At 44.7% G+C, this 18,186-nt stretch overlaps 1 protein-coding gene across 1 annotated transcript; it reads left to right on the top strand.

Moving 5' to 3' along the window:
* The first annotated feature begins 1,526 nt into the window (after window positions 1-1,526).
* Window positions 1,527-7,836, top strand: prlh2r (prolactin releasing hormone 2 receptor). Its single transcript, XM_059649463.1, has 2 exons — window positions 1,527-1,668; window positions 6,722-7,836. Exons 1-2 carry the CDS (start codon window positions 1,527-1,529, stop codon window positions 7,834-7,836), a joined length of 1,257 nt encoding a protein of 418 aa, XP_059505446.1.
* The last annotated feature ends 10,350 nt before the right edge of the window (window positions 7,837-18,186 follow it).

Here is an 18,186-nt window from a genome sequence, read left to right as displayed (position 1 = left end):
TTTCCAAAATAGCCCTGCTGCAATGTTCCAACAGAGGGCGACACAAGCTTGAGGAACAACACCTTGTTTTCCACTTACTGATACTCGATAGTGAATTCCACAACTTCACAGCATGACCTCTGTACCCTCCATTGTTATTAAATCTCCCAACCCCTTTGCCCCATCCTCTCCCATGTCTCCTTCTGCCCCAGAGCCCCCCCCCCAACCTCCCACCCAAACACTCAGGTACACCCACACCCACACACCCAACCACATCTTGTTACAAAGCAAGCCCATTGCCCACTTTTCACACTTTTATTGATGCCTTGCTTACGTCTAACTTCCTTTCAAAGCCATTAGCCACACCTTCCTTTTGATCCGAGCATCCTCACAATCTGTTCCATTTTCTCCTCCTTCACCTCAGTCAGAATCTGAAAGAATTAAATCTTGGTCACCCCCGCAGGATGCAAGCGCAGTTATGTCTGAAATGCGTCACTCCCACGGAATATGAAATCCAAACACCAACTAATTAATTGCACTTATGTTCACGTGGATTCATAGCAGAATCAGATCAGAAGCCCTGTTTGGCCCATCTTGATGTAGGGAATGTCTAAGTATCTGTGCTGCGAGCTTCTCAATCCGACACCCAGGGCATGTGCCAGCCAGCAGTGCCATCAACACGTTCTGTGTGCATCCAAAATAAAAATGGCCATTTTGGAAAGTGGAATGGGGGCGCAGTGTGCGGTTGCTGGTCCTGAGTCTAGCCAAGGAAATTAGAGGATTGCCGTCAACCAGGAGTTCCTGGTACTGTCAGTCACGGACACACAGTCTGGCACCTTGGTCCTAGTCAGTCATCCACTGTGGTTGGTCACAATGACGGGGTGTTAGCTGACCATAGTGATGGAGAATAACCTGACTGCAGTGTGGGGGGGCCCAAGCTGTGATCAGTCCTGGAGGGTGAGCGGTGCCAGTCGGGAGAATCGTGTATTGCCAGCTGCGAAGCACACAGGGATCTGGTCAGACACGTCCCCAGAGGATGCTTGTTCGAGTCAGCGAGAGGTCTGCGGGAGTGGGGCTTAAGGAAGAAGGTGTACTGCACATTGATTGTTGAGGAGGGAACAAAACGGACAGCAGGAGTTCACTGCTGAAAGGGATTGATAAGCCATGGCTGGGGTGGAAGGAGGGGAATGCAAGGGTATGTGTAAAGATGGAGACAACAATTGGATTCTCAAGGTGCTTAGAAACTTAGGTGGATCAGAGGGTATGGTAAGTCGTGGGGAGCTAATGGCATTGAGCACGCACATGGCCTTCACATGGGGAAGGCGGGGGAGCAGAGTAGACATTAAGGTGCCGTGTCAGAGTTCAGGGAGCAGTTGGAGGCAACTTTCAACGTGGTGGGACTTCACATTGGGGGAAATAGGTGGAATTGAGGCTGTTGGGGTAGAGTGAGATTAGAGGCCATGGAGGTTTTGGGAGGCGAGGGGTGAGTGTACCTGGCGTCTGAGTGAGACCCAGTGCCGATGGTGACCACAGCATTCGCTACCGTCATGTGCCGTTCTCCGGCTGTGAAATGTGACTGGAAAATAACTGGCACAATGTCCAGCGTGAACAGCGTCGGCTCCAGTTTGGAGGGCAGAAGCAAAGGTCTGCTGGACCTTTGGGCACTGAATGAGCAAATGCATGAAGCTAGTATTGCAAAATACTAGCTACATTTTGTTTGCAGTCAGTTCTTCAACCAATGCAATGTTTGGGTGGAGGTTCTACTCAAAAGCAATTTTATAGCATGCCATCAGTCCTTGCAAATTGAGCACTGGCACCTCAATGATGCCCAACTCAGCGGCAATGACTTAAAAAGAGGCAGTTGCTGGAGAAAGATGACCTGTCACTTTTGGAACTTCCAGGGCTGCTGTGGAATGAGGGGTGCATTGTTGTATGATATATCATGCCAATGTGATGAGGGACTGCCATGAATTCAATGCAAAAAGAAGGAGTTGGCATGCATCTGCAATGGAAAGGGGGTCAGAGTGCAACAGAAACTCCTTTTATTAAATGTAATGGCATTGTCACTCAACTGGCATGGCAGTGTCACCAAATTGGTGCATATGCTGCGACGAGGACTGTGGTGGAATAAACCATAGGCCTGCTGAAGATGTACGTCTGCAGTATGGAATGATCTGTGGAGCTACTGGGCTTCCATTGTAGTCTGGAAAAAATGTGCCACACCATTCTGATGTCTGCACTCTGCACAATTGCAGCATGCAACAAGGATGCGATACATGCTGAGAAGCTGAGGGAATGAGAGAATTCTTCCAAGGAGAAGGAGGAGGACATTGAGCTGGAGGAAGTTGTCCTTGTGGGTAATGGAGCTCACTCCACTGGACATTAAAAGGCAGACCAGGCTTGATTGACACTGGGTTCCTGTAGATACAACTGGGTCCAGAAGACTATCATGGACTGTTGATGTCAATGTCATTGGCTGTAATGCAGGAATGGTTTGCCTGGTGGGGGTGAACTGCAGTCTCGATTTTATTGTTGTGCCCTTTTACAGATTGTTAGTAAAAACCTATGTTTGGCATTGAATGAATGAATGATGTTGAATCATATTGAATGATCTTATTGTCACACATATCGAGGACGTGAAAAGTGTTTTCTGCTGCTATTTTGAGTTACAAAAAGAATTATTAAAAATTACTTAAATAGAGCTTATCTTCTGTGCAAATTGGGTCTCAAGCACAGCCCCAAAGCTTCTGCAAGGTCTGTCCAAGCTGTTGATTAAGTCACGGCTGGGGTCAGGGGAAAAGCAGAGGCATGTGTAAAGATAGAAGGAACAATGGGACTCTCAAGGTGCGTGGACACTGAGGTGGAGACCCTGCTGCGGGCTGACCTCAGCCAGGAGTTCGTGCTCTGGGGACCGCCACCACCTAGAGTCCAGGCTCCGGGCCTACTGCCACCAGGAGACCCCCCCCCAACTCCACACCGCCGAAGCTGGAGCTGCTGCTCCAGCCTCAAAGATGGAGAAAGAGGAGGAAAAATGAAAACAAAGCAAGGCGAAAGGGAGAGAGAGAAAATTGCGTCGTCTGCTTGGAGAACGGGGTAGTGTGTGCCAAGAAGTATCAGCTATATACCTTGGGCAGCACAGCCTTGTGGCTGCTGTGCCAATAAGTTGCCAGTGGGCAGCAGATTTCCAGGTGCGTGCCAGCCTTTCAAAGACGGCCCAGGTACAACTGGGGCTGGGGGGTGGGGGTAGGGGCGGTGGTGGCAGTCCTCAATATCCACTGTAATATCCACTGAGCGGGAGGTTGCTGTGGAAAAGGCACATGGTAAGATAGGGCTCGAACTTGACAAGAGGGACACCATAGGGCCAGGATGGCTAATGAGGCCAGTTCGGTAAGATATGGCGAGAAATCTCACTAGACTGTGTGACAGAAAAGCGCTGTAAAAAATCTCGACACAACTGACATTGAGCCAGATTGAGCCCTGTGGGGGGGTTTAGATTCAGCAGTTAGATTCAGTGTCCCACAGGTAGAAGTGGAGAATTCTCGTGAAATAATCAAGGACCCCTGCTCCTGGTTACATGCAGATGAATTGCTATTTGTGGTCAGCTGTCCTGGTCCGGGAAGAATGGTCGCTAATCAAATCCATAACTTGCACCACTTCAAAGGCATGGGCATCATGTGCACTGTCACTTCTGACATGGATATCAATCACTGTTCCTTCATTATTACTTGATCAGAAATCCAAACTTAATTATCACTCAATCGCTCCCAGTACTGTACAAGCACCGGGTGGGGACCAATGGACGTGGTCCACATCAGAGCCAATGATGTAGATAGAAGGAGGGATTCGCGGCCAGATTTCAGAAAGCTATGGATGAGACTTCAAAGGCAGTAATCTAGGGATTACACCCAGTGTGCCAATTGTGGTATGTTTGGGTGAGATGATCCTCTTCTCTTTCTTTGGTCTAGGGGCCTATTTGGTTTACAGTGACAGAGGAACAACTGCTAGTGAGTCTTAAAAAGCAGAGGCTTTAGCCTTAAACAAGGTGTACTTTGTTGCATGATAGCAAGCAAGTTACATGGGCCAGTTAGACATTGTTACCGAGATTATTAGGAGGTATTGATGACACATCAGTCCCCTTCAAGATCCAGAACTGGTTTCCCAAATTCCCCACCCATGACACTGTGTGACATCTTTAGATTGACAGAAACCTAATGCAGTCTCCAACAATTAAATCTTTCAGACTATTACGGCGCTAGTGAATGCAGAAATAGGAAGATACAGCAAATAAATGAGAGATGCTATAAGAGAGAGAGCTTGAAACTTCTGAGAGATTAAGACCTGAGCAAGGAGGGCACTCAATAGATCTGGAATAAATATCTCTCAGGGAGATTTGCTGGTGCTGCTGAGGAGGGTTTAAACTAACTTGACAAGGGTTGGAAATTCATGAGGAAGTTCGGATAGGAGAGAAACAAAGCCGGGATTGCTAGTCCAAATGTAGTAAGTGAGATGAGGTTGCGCAAACGGAAGTAAAAGTCAAATCAGCTCAATATATGGAACGATTTAAAAAGGCAAAATTAAAGGCATTCTATGTGAGTGCACACAGCATTTGTAACAAGGGGGATGAATGATGTTTCAAGTAGAAGGAAATAGACATGACTGATTTTCTATTATGTAGGCATGACTGCAGATTGGCCAAAACTAACTAATTATTGAAGAATGCTTAATATTAAGGGAGGATAGGCATAAAAGGATAAGGAGGTAGAGGATCGCTGTTATGCAGTACATTGGTGAAAGTGAATATTGGATTGGAAAATCAAGATGTGGAATCAGTTTGAGTGGAGCTAAGAAACAGTAAGGTGCAGCAAACATTGGTGGGAGCTACCAAACAGCAGTGCTAACGTAAGACAAGTTATAAATCAGAAGTTACAGAGGCACATAACAATGGTAAGAAAAAAAACAGGAAAAATTCAATCCACATATACACTGGGCAGACAAATTAATTCTAATGTTGTGGAGGACTAATTCCTGAACAGTTTTCTAGAACAGTGTGTATAGGAAACATCCAGAGGCAGCCTATTTTTATCTAGTATTGCACAATGAGAAAGAGCTCATTTTTAATCTCATCATAAAGGAACCTGTGGGGAGGAGTAACCCTAGTTTGATGGACTTTTACTTTAAGTTTGAAAGTGATGAAATTCAATCTGAAACTACAGCCTTACATTGAAACAAAAGAAATGGCAATAGTATGAATGAGGAGTTAGCCGTGGCTGATTAGGAAACTACATTAAAAAATGTGATAGTAGACACGGAATAGTGTAGTTATAAAGATTCATTCAGTACATGGCTTACAACAAATTTACATTGCTGTGAGGCACAAAAACCCAACAGAAAAACGTAATCCAACTGTTGATAACAAGAGTAGTTAAAGATTGTATTAGACCAAAGGGTGAAACTCATAAAGTTGTCAAAAAATGAGTAAACATGAAGACTGGGATCATTTTAAAAATTAGCAAATGCGGACCAAGAAACAGATAAAGAAGGAGAAAATAAAATTTTAGAAATAGAATTGAAAATAGAATAAGGTAAACTGGTAAAAAATGCAAAAAGGGCTGTAAAAAATTCTATACGTAGGTATAAAGGAAAAGATCATCAAAGATAAATGCAAGCTCATTGTAGACAGACACAGGAGAATTTATTATAGGGGAAGTGGCAGAGAAATTAAACAAATACTTTGCGTTTGCCTTCAGGGTGGAAGATAGTAGAAAAACCCATGAAGAAGTCCAAGAGAACTGATTGATTAGTGAGAGTGAGAGACTGAAAGAAATTGGTAAAAAATAGCATCGTGACTGAAGGTTTATAAATCTCCTGGACCTGATTATTTACATTCCAGAATATGAGGTGGCGGTAGAGATGATGGATGCATTTGTGTTCATCTTTAATAGATTCTGGAATCGTTCCTGGGAACTGGAATGTAACAAATGTAACTTCACCATTTATAAGAGGAGGGTCAGAGACCTGCTAGTTGACACCAGCAGCAGGGAAAATGCTAAAATCTATTCTAAAGGATGTGATGATGGGATGCTAAGAAAATATTGGTAGGATTGAGCAGAGTCAATGTGGATTAATGAAAGGGAAATACTGTTTGACAAATATTGAAGAGTTTTTTTAATGATGTAGCTATGAGATTAATATGGAAGGAACCAATGACTGTGAAGCAGTCAGATTTTCAGAAGACGTTCAGTAAGGTCCCATACAAGAACTTAAACAAAATCAGAGCACAAAGGCTCAACCATGAGATTTGAAGGAGATCTAGGGACCAAGTGGCCTACTTTTCCTCATATTTCTTATGTTCATTTCTTAGATTGCAAGTATCTGCAAAGATTATCTATCATCAACTCCTCAAAGATATCTAGCAAAAAGCAATAAATGTGCCATTTGAAACATAGAAACTTAGAAAGTTGGAGCAGAAGTAGACCATTTGGCCCCTTGATCTCCTTCACCACTACCAGCAACACCCCTCACATCCGCCCCAACATCAAACCCCTCATCGTCTCTGAAGGATTAAAATAAAAGACCTGTGAGAGGCCTTTGGTTTCAGGTTAGATTATCTCTTAGTTTAAGCATCAGCAGTGGAAATAAACAAGAGTGGGAAAGAAAAGTTGCACAATGCATCAGAGTAGATGAGGGTCAAGAAGTGCTTTGCCATTGCAGGTCTTTAATTCTTTGTTTTTTTTTTGCACAGGAGAGCTTGCATTGACCCTGAAAGACTCTGGCACATCAACCATGTCCCTGAATGCTTCGATGGACAATGTCACCATGGTTCCTTTGTTCTTGGGCCTTAATCTCCTCTTTGAGTTGAAGCCTCTCTTCATCCCGCTGTACGTTGTCTTAGTGGTTGTGGCTTGTGCCGGTAACCTCATCCTTGTGGCTCACATCTCCACCACCAAGAAGCTTCACACGACCACCAACTTCCTCATCGGCAACCTGGCAGCCTCCGACTTGGTGATGTGCATCTTCTGTGTTCCAATGACAGTGTCCTACGCATTCGAAACCAAAGGATGGCTTTTCGGGATCTTCATGTGCTATTTCATCACCCTCATGCAATCCACCACCGTCTTTGTGTCTGTCTTGTCCCTCACCGCCATAGCAGTGGACAGATATGTGGTGGTGGCATACCCAATCCACCAAAGGATCAGACCACGGTACTGTGCCTACATCGTTGCCTTTATCTGGCTGGTCTCAGCTGGTGTTTCAATGCCTTCCTGTTTGCACACCAGCTATATCGACCTCAACCAGATTGGGTACAACATGATCATCTGCGAGGAGGCCTGGATTGACTTGGACAGCCAAAGGCTGCTCTATTCCTGCGTCATGCTGCTGCTCTCCTACATGCTCCCACTCTGCGCCGTCTCCATCTCCTACTGCGCCATATCCCACCACTTAAAGAAACGGAGTGTCCCCGGCGCGGCCTCCTGCAGCCAGGACAAGTGGTCAAAGAAGAGGAGGAGGACTTTCTGGATGCTAGCCATTTCTGTCCTGTCCTTTGCCCTGTGCTGGTTCCCTCTGCAGGCAATCAATCTGATACGGGACATTGACCTGGACATCTTAGACAAGAGCTACATCAATGTGATCCAGATCGCCTGTCATTTGGTTGCCATGAGCTCTGCCTGTTACAACCCCTTCATCTATGCCTCCCTCCACAACAAGTTCCGAGTCCAGCTGAGCAACCTCTTGTTCTGCAACAAGAAGCAGGCAAACACTAGCACATTCAGCCAAACCTCCCGTATGAGATATACCATCACCTCTCTAGATACGCCTGCTACCAACAATTTAAAGGATAAACTCTGTCTGAGGTAGAGCACCTTATCTCTGTCAGACAAAGTGTGCAACCCCCCCATTCCGTTGAGTCTGTCAAGGTACAATAATGGAAGGTCCAAAGGTAGGTCTGGTACCTTCCCCCCACTCCCCAAAATGGGCCATAATTCAAAAAGGTCCCTCTGTATTCCTTTGAAGAAGCTGTGGCATCAGCCTCTGATTAGGTCCAATGTCCCACCCGACACAGTGCCTCAACCCAAAACGCAAGGCGCCCAGACGGAACCGAGGGACGGAACCGCTGGGCTCAAATCGGAAATTTGCAACTCTGAAGAAATCAAATTAATTGACTGCTCCACGTCATGAGACGGAGAGGCTGGAAACGTTGATGTCAGAACGCAGTTGGCACTTCGGATACTTTCCCAGAGCGCTCCCTCTGAAGGAAAATGTTGATTTTGCGTCAGGCAGCCTAAGGGGCACACGTCGTTGCTGGTCAAGCAAGTGTAACGAGAAGGAAATCGTGCAAGAGATGGGGGGCACGCACCCAGCTTTGCAATGTGGTATTTGTGCTCCCTGTCCTAGGAGGAAAACATCTGCCTCCTTGAGCCCATTCAATTGGACTGTGACCGAACTGTACCTTAACTCAGTCTGCCTGTTGGTCTCCTGACTCTCCATTACCTAACAAAAACTATCATCTCAGTTTGGAAATTTTCAATTGACCTTGACTCCCCGACCCCAAACAAAAAAGCTCAGCAGCCTTTTGGAAAGAGAAAGTTCCAAATTCCCATACTCTTTGTGTGATTAGATGCACTTTGAGTTCATTGGATTAAGCCTAGAAGCTAAGCAAATCACACCAAACTGTATGACCTATAGGGCAGTTGATTAACATATTAGGATGGGAGAGGTTAACCCTCGGAAAATACTCCCTGACACTTGGGTTCCTGTTGTGGAATAACATAGGAACATTTGTGGGCAAGTGTGCATGTTTCAGGGTAAGAACAACATGAATGTCAATCAGAATGATTGCCAGAAAGATAGGTAGCAAAGTACATTGTGAGGAAGACATCAGGAGTTTGCACAGATAGGTTATTTGAGTGGGCAAAAACGTGGCAAGTTGTGTATAATGCAGTATTTTTTGGGGGATAGTAGGAACTGCAGATGCTGGAGAATCCGAGATAACAAGGTGTAGAGCTGGATGAACACAGCAGCATCAGAGGAGCAGGAAGGCTGACGTTTCGGGCCTAGACCTCATTATCTCGATGGTGAGAGGTTGCAGAGTTCTGAGATGCAGAGAGATCTGGGTGTTCTAGTGCATGAATCATGGCAGGTTTGTATGCAGGAAGTAGTCAGGAAATCTATAGATTGTTATGGTTTATTGCAGGGAGAATTAAAGACAGAAGTAGTGACATTAGTGACAGGACATTGGTGAGGGCACATCCGGAATTCTGTGTGCCATGCTTCTCTCCTTATTGAAAGAGGGATGTAAATGTGTTGGAAGCAGTTCAAAGAAGGTTTACTCAACTAATACCTGGAACCATTCGTCATCTGAAGCAGTTTTGATCAGGCTAGACTGGTATTTACAAGAGTAAGAGGTGACTTACTCAAAATGTATAAGATCCTGAGGTGTCTTTGCAGGAGGAATAGAAGGAAAGGACGTTTTCTTTGGTACACAGAGCCAGGAGTCAATGTTTAAAAAGGTGTTGCCCATTTTGGATAGAGACAAGGAGAATCGGAAAGTTTTGGATCTCTCTCCCTCGAAAGGCTGAGGAACTGGAACTTTTGAATGTTTTTAAGGTGGAGGTGGAAAGGTCCTTGATAAGCGAGGGAAGTGATTGGCTATCAGAGGTAGGCAGGATTGTGAACTAATCAAATCAACCACAAACCCTTTAAATGGCCGAGGGACTGAGTAGCTTGCTCCATTCTTAATCTATTTGCTCGTATGTTTGTAACAGGGAATCCTAACATCCTGGGCCTGGTTTTGGGTTATGTGTCATATTCCCACCTTCAGGGCTGAAAGAATACTCTCCAGGGCACTGCTACATTTGAACTCCACAATGGAAAAATGGCATTGTATTTTTAAAAAAATGTTTTGAGAGATCTTCCTGTTTATCAGCGCTCAAAAATATCCGAATGGGATTGAAAACCGATAGTGGAGAATTATCCTATCAGGTCACCAGAGGCTGGAGGGATAGACACAGTGACAGGTGAGTGAGCTGCCTGGTAATTGGAGGCAGGAGGGCATGTGCTAAAAGTTATATGCCCAATCTCATCCAGGGGAAATGACATCTCTGCCTTGAGAATGAAAGCTGATGTTTACCCTGAGAGATCAATCATCTTTTTTGAATGCAACCTGTGATCAGATTGCACATCTTGCACCCAAGTGATAAGATCTGAGGGCAAAGCTACACTTTGATAAACAACTTGAGAACTGTGACCTGCAGAAGCGAGGCTCCAGCTAGGGCCTGTCCTTGCAAGTTCGTCGATGAGCTCACTCCATAGCTTAAGGTGATTATTGATTATTGCTGTTCTGTTTACTTTGGATTACTCGTGGAATATTAAAAAAATCTAATGTTCTGTCAAGCCAGGAGTTGTTCTGCGTCTCTTTTCACAACTGGGGGTGTCCTTGAAAAAAAGCAGATTCAATTGCTGATTCAAAGTGATGTTTGCTTTTGTGTGTGATTGACAGAGGTCTTTACATTTCAGAACGGTGTATAGAGAGAGAAGGGTTCTAAGGATGTTCGAAGCAGCAGATATAAGATCAGAATAAATCAGAAATAAACTGAATTCAGGAGAATGTTTGTACCTCAGGAACTCATTGCTGATTATGAGCTTTAGGTAAATAGCATTGATGCATTTAGATTAATGTAGGTAAAGGAGAAATAGATAGAAAGATATCTTGGTGAGGTGAATTGAAGTAGAGATTAGGGGATGGCTTGAAATGAGCTGAAACACCAGCATAAGACTTAATATCTGGTTTATGTGCTACAAAGTCTTAGTAATTCTAAATGTATGATATATATTTCTTCAACAACTTTTGAAATAAATGTTCAGCCATAGAAGTTGAAGATATTGGATTTTGGCATCTGGGAGCTGTATGAAGCACTCAGTACATCGACAGAACCAGCCATTCTCAATGAGAACTGGTCACGCTGGAGGTCCATGTTGAGGTTTAACAGATGAGTCAGACCATAATGTCATTCGCAAGTTTTACTGTGTTTTTGTTCCTTCTGGCTACTCTGACTCCAGACCAACATGACCAGCCCTACCAAAGTGTTGGTGTGTGTATATACAGGTTACAGATGTTAGGGTGCTCTTTCCCTGTACCTCCACGTCTCCGCTCCTCAGACACACGATGCTCCAGAGAGGTGGATACTGAGATTTCCCCAGTGCCCCCCCCCCCTCCCCCGCTCACCCTACCAACACAGGATCAGCTCTCTCCTGATACTGGAGTACGTGTGTCCCTCCTTGCGTTTTTATCACAGGTCATAGTCAAAATCTGCAGCCTCCTGGAATAAAATTCCATGGCTCAGTAGAGTCAGGGTGCGGGGGTGGGGATGGAGGACAGCAAGGTGCCAGTCACTGCAAGATCCCCATCCCAACTGGGCCTGTTCCTCACATGCCCTCTTCTCTATCGAGGCATGAGATGGGAAACCTGGCTTGCTTTGAGTGAGGGACTTCAGTAGAAGCGAGTATTAGAAGGAGGCGCTAGATGAAGGCTGGGCGAGAGTGCCAGCTGTTTGAATGAGAATGCAAGCAGTTGGCTTGCAGAAAGGAATGGGTAAGAGGCAGTGAGCGGTGTTGTCCTGAGGAGTGCTGTGCAGGAGAGCATCCAGCAGTGTTGTACCTTTTCCTGCCCTCCTGGATTTCCTTGGTGAACTGTCCAAGTTGGAGGGACCATCCATCTGCTCGGCTACCCTTGGCCACTTCCAAGCAGCTCTTGTTCATGGGGAAGCCCATGTCACTACAGTCTCTCAGATTTGACAGGAAAAATCAAGAGATCCAAGGAGTTATTAAAAGGATCCTCTTCATTCCCAAAGACCCTGCAGTCTGAAAGGTCCATGGTCTTCAATCCCAGTCCCTTAAATTAGAAATTTCTCCTTTGACCCAGAATGGATCGGTCTGAGTGTTTGGCGAATGGGGCTTCCTCAAGCTGTACATGCTTGTGATACTTCTTGGCATATGTAAAGGTGGTACCTAGGCACAAGCTGTATTTTGCTCCCAATCCTCCAAAACCACTCATAGGATGGGTCCATGTTTGTTGCAGAATGCACATGGTCAATTGGAGGGAAAGGACTTGAAGGGTCAAAATCACTTCTGTCATTCTGTACTTCCTCAGCAAGATCTGCCCATGACTTCCCTGAGTCACAAACGGCCAGATTGTTTCAGTTCGGGGTAACTGCAGAAAAGCCCAGCCACTGTTTCCAGGGATTTATTTTGAGTTTATGCTCAGTTGGCTGGTTTGTAATGCGGAGCGATGCCAACAGCGTGGGTTCAATCCCCGCATCGGCTGAGGTTACCTTCAAAGATTCTCCTTCTCAAACTCTCCCCTCATCTAAGGTGTCGTGACCCTAAGGCTAAACCACCACCAGTTATCGCTCTTTAATGAGAGAGCAGCCCTCTGGGGCTATAGTGAGTTTACTTTGACCTCCCCCAAACTCCTAGCCCACCATCAACAGTAGGCTGGGAACTTTTGAGTATCATGTCTCTTAGCACAACATCCAGATAGGACATTGGAGTGCTAATAATATAACACCAATCAGAAAAGGAATTTCACTGCAGAAGTCATCAGAGTAACATTGAAAGCAGGCACCAAGGCGTACAATAGATTGAAGCTGAGAGATACTTGAAATCTAAATGGGGAATGTGAAATGAGAAATATATTTCTGCCACTTCAGCTTAGGAGCGACATCGAAGAAATGTCTATCGTCAACAGTGGTGATTAACTCCCTTCACAATGAACTGGATGGTTATAAAGAGCAGTCAAGATTAGGCAGAGGCAGAGATAATGAACTACTGAACAAAAGACAGGCGGTTCACTGGATGCTGGAATGTATCAGTGCAGTGCAATTAAGCAATGTCAGATGGTGCTGATTGCACTGTCAGGTTGGGGTTATGGGGTTTCTCTACCACATCTGTGGAGGTCAAGGCAAATTTTCACAAAGGCTGCAGTTCTCCTAACCATACTGCTCATGTGAGAACTTGCTCAAGTCCCGTTCACCATGATGCTTGTCGTTGCTGAACTGTGTGGAGCCTTGGCCCGTCAATGCTTTGAATTAAAATTCTTATTTGCAAATCCCCTTTGTGGCTTCACCTCCTCATCTCTAACCTCCTTCGTCACAACCCTTTGAGGTATCAGCTCTCCCCCAAATTTTGGCCAGCTGCACATGACCTGGTTTCTGTCACTTCACCTGTGGCAGCCATACTTCCTGCTGCCCAACCTTAAACTTTAAATTCTCTAATTCTGTCCACCTCTCAGCCCTCCTTAAAGTTGTTTCTCTTTGGCCAAACTTTGGTCACCCTGCCCAAATAACATTTCAGCTGGACTGGGGTCAGATGCACACTCTTGTGATGCTCTTTGGCACGTAACTATAAGCTGTTTTTCACCTAAAAGGTTTCAGAAAAAATTGACGAGGATTCTTGCAGGCTTGGAGGGTTTGATCTATAAGAGTAGGCCGAATTTTCCCTGGAGCATCGGAGGCTGAGGGGTTACTTTTTAGAGGTTGATAAAATCCTAAAGGGGCATGGGTGGGGTGAATAGCCGAGGTCTTTTCCCCAGGGTTAGGGGAGTCCAAAACAAGAGGGCACAGGTTTAAGGTGAGAGGAGAAAGATTTAAAAGGGACTGAAGGGGTAACTTTTTCATGCAGAGGGTGGTGCGTGCTGTCGGAGTGAAGTGGTGGAGGCGGGTACAAATTATATTTAAGAGGCATCTGGATGGGCATATGAAGAGTAAGGCATTTAGACGGCTATGGGCCAAATGGGACCAGATTAATTTAGGATATCTGGTTGGCATGGACAAATTGGATTGTCGGGGTTCTTTCCATACTCGACAGCTCTGCGACCCCCTAAAACCATAGGTCGGGCCCTTGTTGATACAAAATGCACCATAGTCAGTTGGATTAGATTAGATGAGATTCCCTACAGTGTGGAAACAGGCCCTTCGGCCCTTGAAGCATCCCACCCAGACCCATTCCCCTATAACTCACACACCCCTGAACACTATGGGCCATTTAGCATGGCTGATCCACCTAACCTAAATGGATTTCTCTCATTTTGTGCTTTGCTGTGTAAAACAACAGAATGCCCCTATTAATAGACAATAGAGCCATCGGCCATGCAGCACAATGAAAAGTCTGCACTATTACACTAATTTCTCTGCTACCTGCCCCCCATCCCCCTGACCATGATCTTGCAAATGATTTCTTGTTCAATAATGTCACCCATTCCCTTTTGAAAGTTAGTGTTTCTGCCACCATTTCAGAGCATGGCCTACGAGGCAGATTGTCGCCTGTCTCAAGCACAGCTTGTTATTCTGCCCCAGCACATTTTAATTCGATTTTGATGCGAAGATCCAAAAGCATTAGGTCACAGGAAAACAGTGCAATTATGTTGAAAGCTTTCTTCAACAAACTGAGCCATTTATACCTTTACAGATAAACCATGTGCAAAGCTGTGTTTTTTTTTAAAGCGGTGACAGCGTACAGGGTTACAAAGCCCCCAGGCGATTGCCTCAATTAACTTTCTAAGGAATGTGTTATGTTGCCCTTATATTTGTGGCTTCCTTTCCCATTGTGTAACATTTCTCTTACTCTGATTGCCATGACATACTTGTTTACATGTTGCTATTTCCTGAAAATTGATTTAATCTAATCCAGAACACACTAAATGTAAACTGCCATGGGGCTTTGCAAATTTTCTCAAAAATAAATAATTGGAATTGTCACAGCTCTTTCAAGTTAGCTTCTTCTTACTTTATTAGATTGACACACTGTATAATGACACAGAGAATAATCCTTGCTCTCATGAATAAACAAGGATGCTGGTTAAACCTGTTGAATAAGTAGGAACATTGTGTTGTTACACAGTGATTAATCCTCCCTTTGACAGGAAACTCAGCACAGTCTTACTGCATTGCCAAACTGAATGAGTAAATAGCAACATCATGCAACTCTATGTTGCAATTATAGAGCGTTGAACAAGAACTGCGTACTGTTACACAGTGAGTGTGCTTTCTGGTGCTGAATTTAAAGGAATTTCACACACTTGGAGTCATAGAAAGGTGTTGCATATTGAAGGGAGGGATTTCAATTTGACCCATCAAGTTTGTGTTGCCTCTTTGGTGGAATTCCGCAGTCAGTCCCATTCCCCTGCTCTTTCCTCACAGTCCAGCAAAGTTTTCCTTCAAGTGTTGAGCTGATTCCATCTTGGAAGTCATTTCCCCCTTTCCAGCAGCGTACTCCAGATCACAACAGGCCACTGTAGAAAAATAAATGTTTCTCCATGTGGCTCCTGCTTCCTTTGTCAATGTAGAGTCATAGAGACATCCAGCACAGAAACAGGCCCTTCCGTCCGACCAGTCCATGCCAAACATAACCCCAAACTAAACTAATCCCACCTTTTTGCTATTGGTCCATATCCCTGCCCAGCTTTCCTATTCATGTACTTACATTATCATAGAATCCCTACAGTGTGGAAACAGGCCATTCAGCCCAACAAGTGCCCCTCCAAAGATCATCCCACTCTGACTCATTCCACTACCCCTGCATTTCCCCATGTCTAACCCACCTACCCTAAACATCCCTGCACACAACAGGCAATTTCATTCTAGTTAACCTACTTGAACTGCTTCCAAAGAATTTTAATCCTGTTTTAAATCACAAGGTCAAAACTGCACGCAGTAGTTCAGATGTGGTCTCATTGATGCCGTGAATAATAGAAGCATATCTTTACTTTTATGTTCAGTTCCTCTCATAATAATGGATAGCATCCCCTTCGTCTTGATTACCCTCTGCACCTGCATACTAACTTCTTAGGATTCATTCAGAACACCAAGAACCCTCTGCACCCAGATTTCTTCATTTAAGTAATACACATTTTCTTTCTTCCTCCTACCAAAGTGCACGTCTTTACATTTTCCCCACTTTATACTGCATCTGCCAAATGTTTATCCACCCACTCAATCTATTTATATCAGTCTGCAGACTCCTTATGTCTTCTTCACAACATGCTTTCCTACCTCAAGAAGGTCACCCCTCAACCTGCCATACTCTAGTGAAAATAGTCCCAATCTTAGCAGGATAACAAAGTGTGGAGCTGGATGAACACAGCAGGCCAAGCAGCATCTTAGGAGCACAGAAGCTGATGTTTCGGGCCTTGTCGCTTCAGCAGAAAATGATTTGGGACATTTCTTTGCATAGAGTTTATTGGACCTTTGAAATGCAGATGTTAAGGTAGAAACTGTGATGTCTTTTAAAACAAAATTGAAGTGATCTTTAACATTGAGGAAGAAACAGTGACCAATCCTGTTCCCACAGGATCCACACCATCCTTGCCTCCCTCTGCCATGCCCAGATTAAAGTCATATACCAAGATGATTCTGATGATTGGCCTGGCTATTATCATAGACGATGACTTCATCAAGCTCAGACTTACTGCTGAATCCCTATCACTGGAGCTGCCAATCCCATTGAGGGGCACATTTCCTGTGAATTACAGCCCCACTTGCTCTGCACACCTGCTGTATCTGCTCCTTCTGTTTTTGGGTCCACTGGCGCTTCTTTATTCTGGGCACCTTCCGAGATGATGCGTTCACCCATTTCACACTGGAGCTAGATTGGATGGTCTTAGCCACTTTGGTCCGGGAGGATGAGGCAGGGTCCAGCCCTATTATATTGAGGCTGCTCCTCTCCATCTCTTGTTGTCATCTGGTGGCCAATAGCTTGCTGCCCATCCACATGCCTTTTAAATATTGTATACACATCCAGCACTTTGTCAGGAAGTTCACTCCACACGCGAACCAACCGCTGTGTAAAAACTTTGCCTGTCATGTCTTTTTAAAATCTCTCTCCTTTCACCCTAAAAACCTGTCCCCTAGTTTTGAAATCCCCCATCCTAGGGGAAAACAAAACAACTACCATTAACTCTATTTATACCTCTCATTGTTGCATAAACGTCTACCAGATCGTGTCACAACCTCCTACAATCCAGTGAAGGAAGTCCCATCTTATCCAGCTTTTCGGTATAACTCAAACCTTCCATACCTGGCATCATCCTGGTAAATCTCTTCTGAACCCTCTCCAGCTTGATGATATCCTTCCTACAACTGGATGACCAGGAATGAACACAGTATTCCAAAAGAGGCTTCACCAGTGTCCTGTACCACCTCAATATGACTTCCCAACTCCTATGCTCAAAGGGCTGAGCAATGAAGGCAAGCATGCTAAATACCTTTTTAACCAGCCTGTCTATATGTGACGCAAACTTCAAAGAATTATGTACCTGAACCCCTAGGTCCCTCTGTTCTATAACACGACCCAAGGCCCTACCATTAATAGTATATTGTTTGTTTGTTTGTTATACCAAAATGCATTTATCCAAATTGAACTCCATCTGCCATTTTTCAGCCCATTGACCCATTTGATTAAGATCCCTTGAACTTCATTCTTCTGAAAACCTTCTTCACTATACCAAAAATTTTGGTGACCGTTAAATTTGTGATAGGAGCAAGTTACTGCAGGTGTTGGAAATAAAAAATCGAGGCAGGTTAGGCAGCACCATGGAGAGAGAACAAGCCAAAGTCTTGAGTATAGATGACTCTTCGTTGGAGCTCTGGATGTCAGCTTCTTCTCTCTCCACAGATGCTGCCTGACCCTCTGTGATTTCCAGCTAAAATTTGTGACGGCTGGTTACAGACACTTCTATCGCTGGAAACAGAATATGCTTTTCCATATTCACTCTGTCAAAGTTTTGATGATTTATACTCCCTTTACATAGAGAGAGCTGTCTTATGAAGGGACCTTAATGCCTTCCCAATGGAATCATTGCAGGGACAGCAAGTAACCAAGAAGGAAACTGGAATGTTGTCTTATATTGCAAGTGTGGGTATAAAACGCTGGGTATAAAATGCTACAACTGCACATTGCTGAGACCACATCTATAACTCTACAGAGATAATGGGAACTGCAGATGCTGGAGAATTCCAAGATAATAAAATGTGAGGCTGGATGAACACAGCAGGCCAAGCAGCATCTCAGGAGCACAAAAGCTGACGTTTCGGGCCTAGACCCTTCATCAGAGAGGGGGATGGGGAGAGGGAACTGGAATAAATAGGGAGAGAGGGGGAGGCGGACCGAAGATGGAGAGTAAAGAAGATAGGTGGAGAGAGTGTAGGTGGGGAG

The sequence above is a fragment of the Stegostoma tigrinum genome, chromosome 10, assembly GCF_030684315.1.
Source record: "Stegostoma tigrinum isolate sSteTig4 chromosome 10, sSteTig4.hap1, whole genome shotgun sequence".
Classification (NCBI taxonomy): Eukaryota; Metazoa; Chordata; class Chondrichthyes; order Orectolobiformes; family Stegostomatidae; genus Stegostoma; species Stegostoma tigrinum.
This window is presented reverse-complemented; position numbering and strand designations above follow the sequence as displayed.

Bases quoted from the DNA above. Each gene is read 5' to 3' on its own strand.
- prlh2r (XM_059649463.1), top strand. From the start codon at position 1,527: ATGTGCCGTTCTCCGGCTGTGAAATGTGACTGGAAAATAACTGGCACA. The intron at 1,669-6,721 runs GTATTGCAAAAT...TTTTTTGCACAG, and splicing joins TGAGCAAATGCATGAAGCTA to GAGAGCTTGCATTGACCCTG.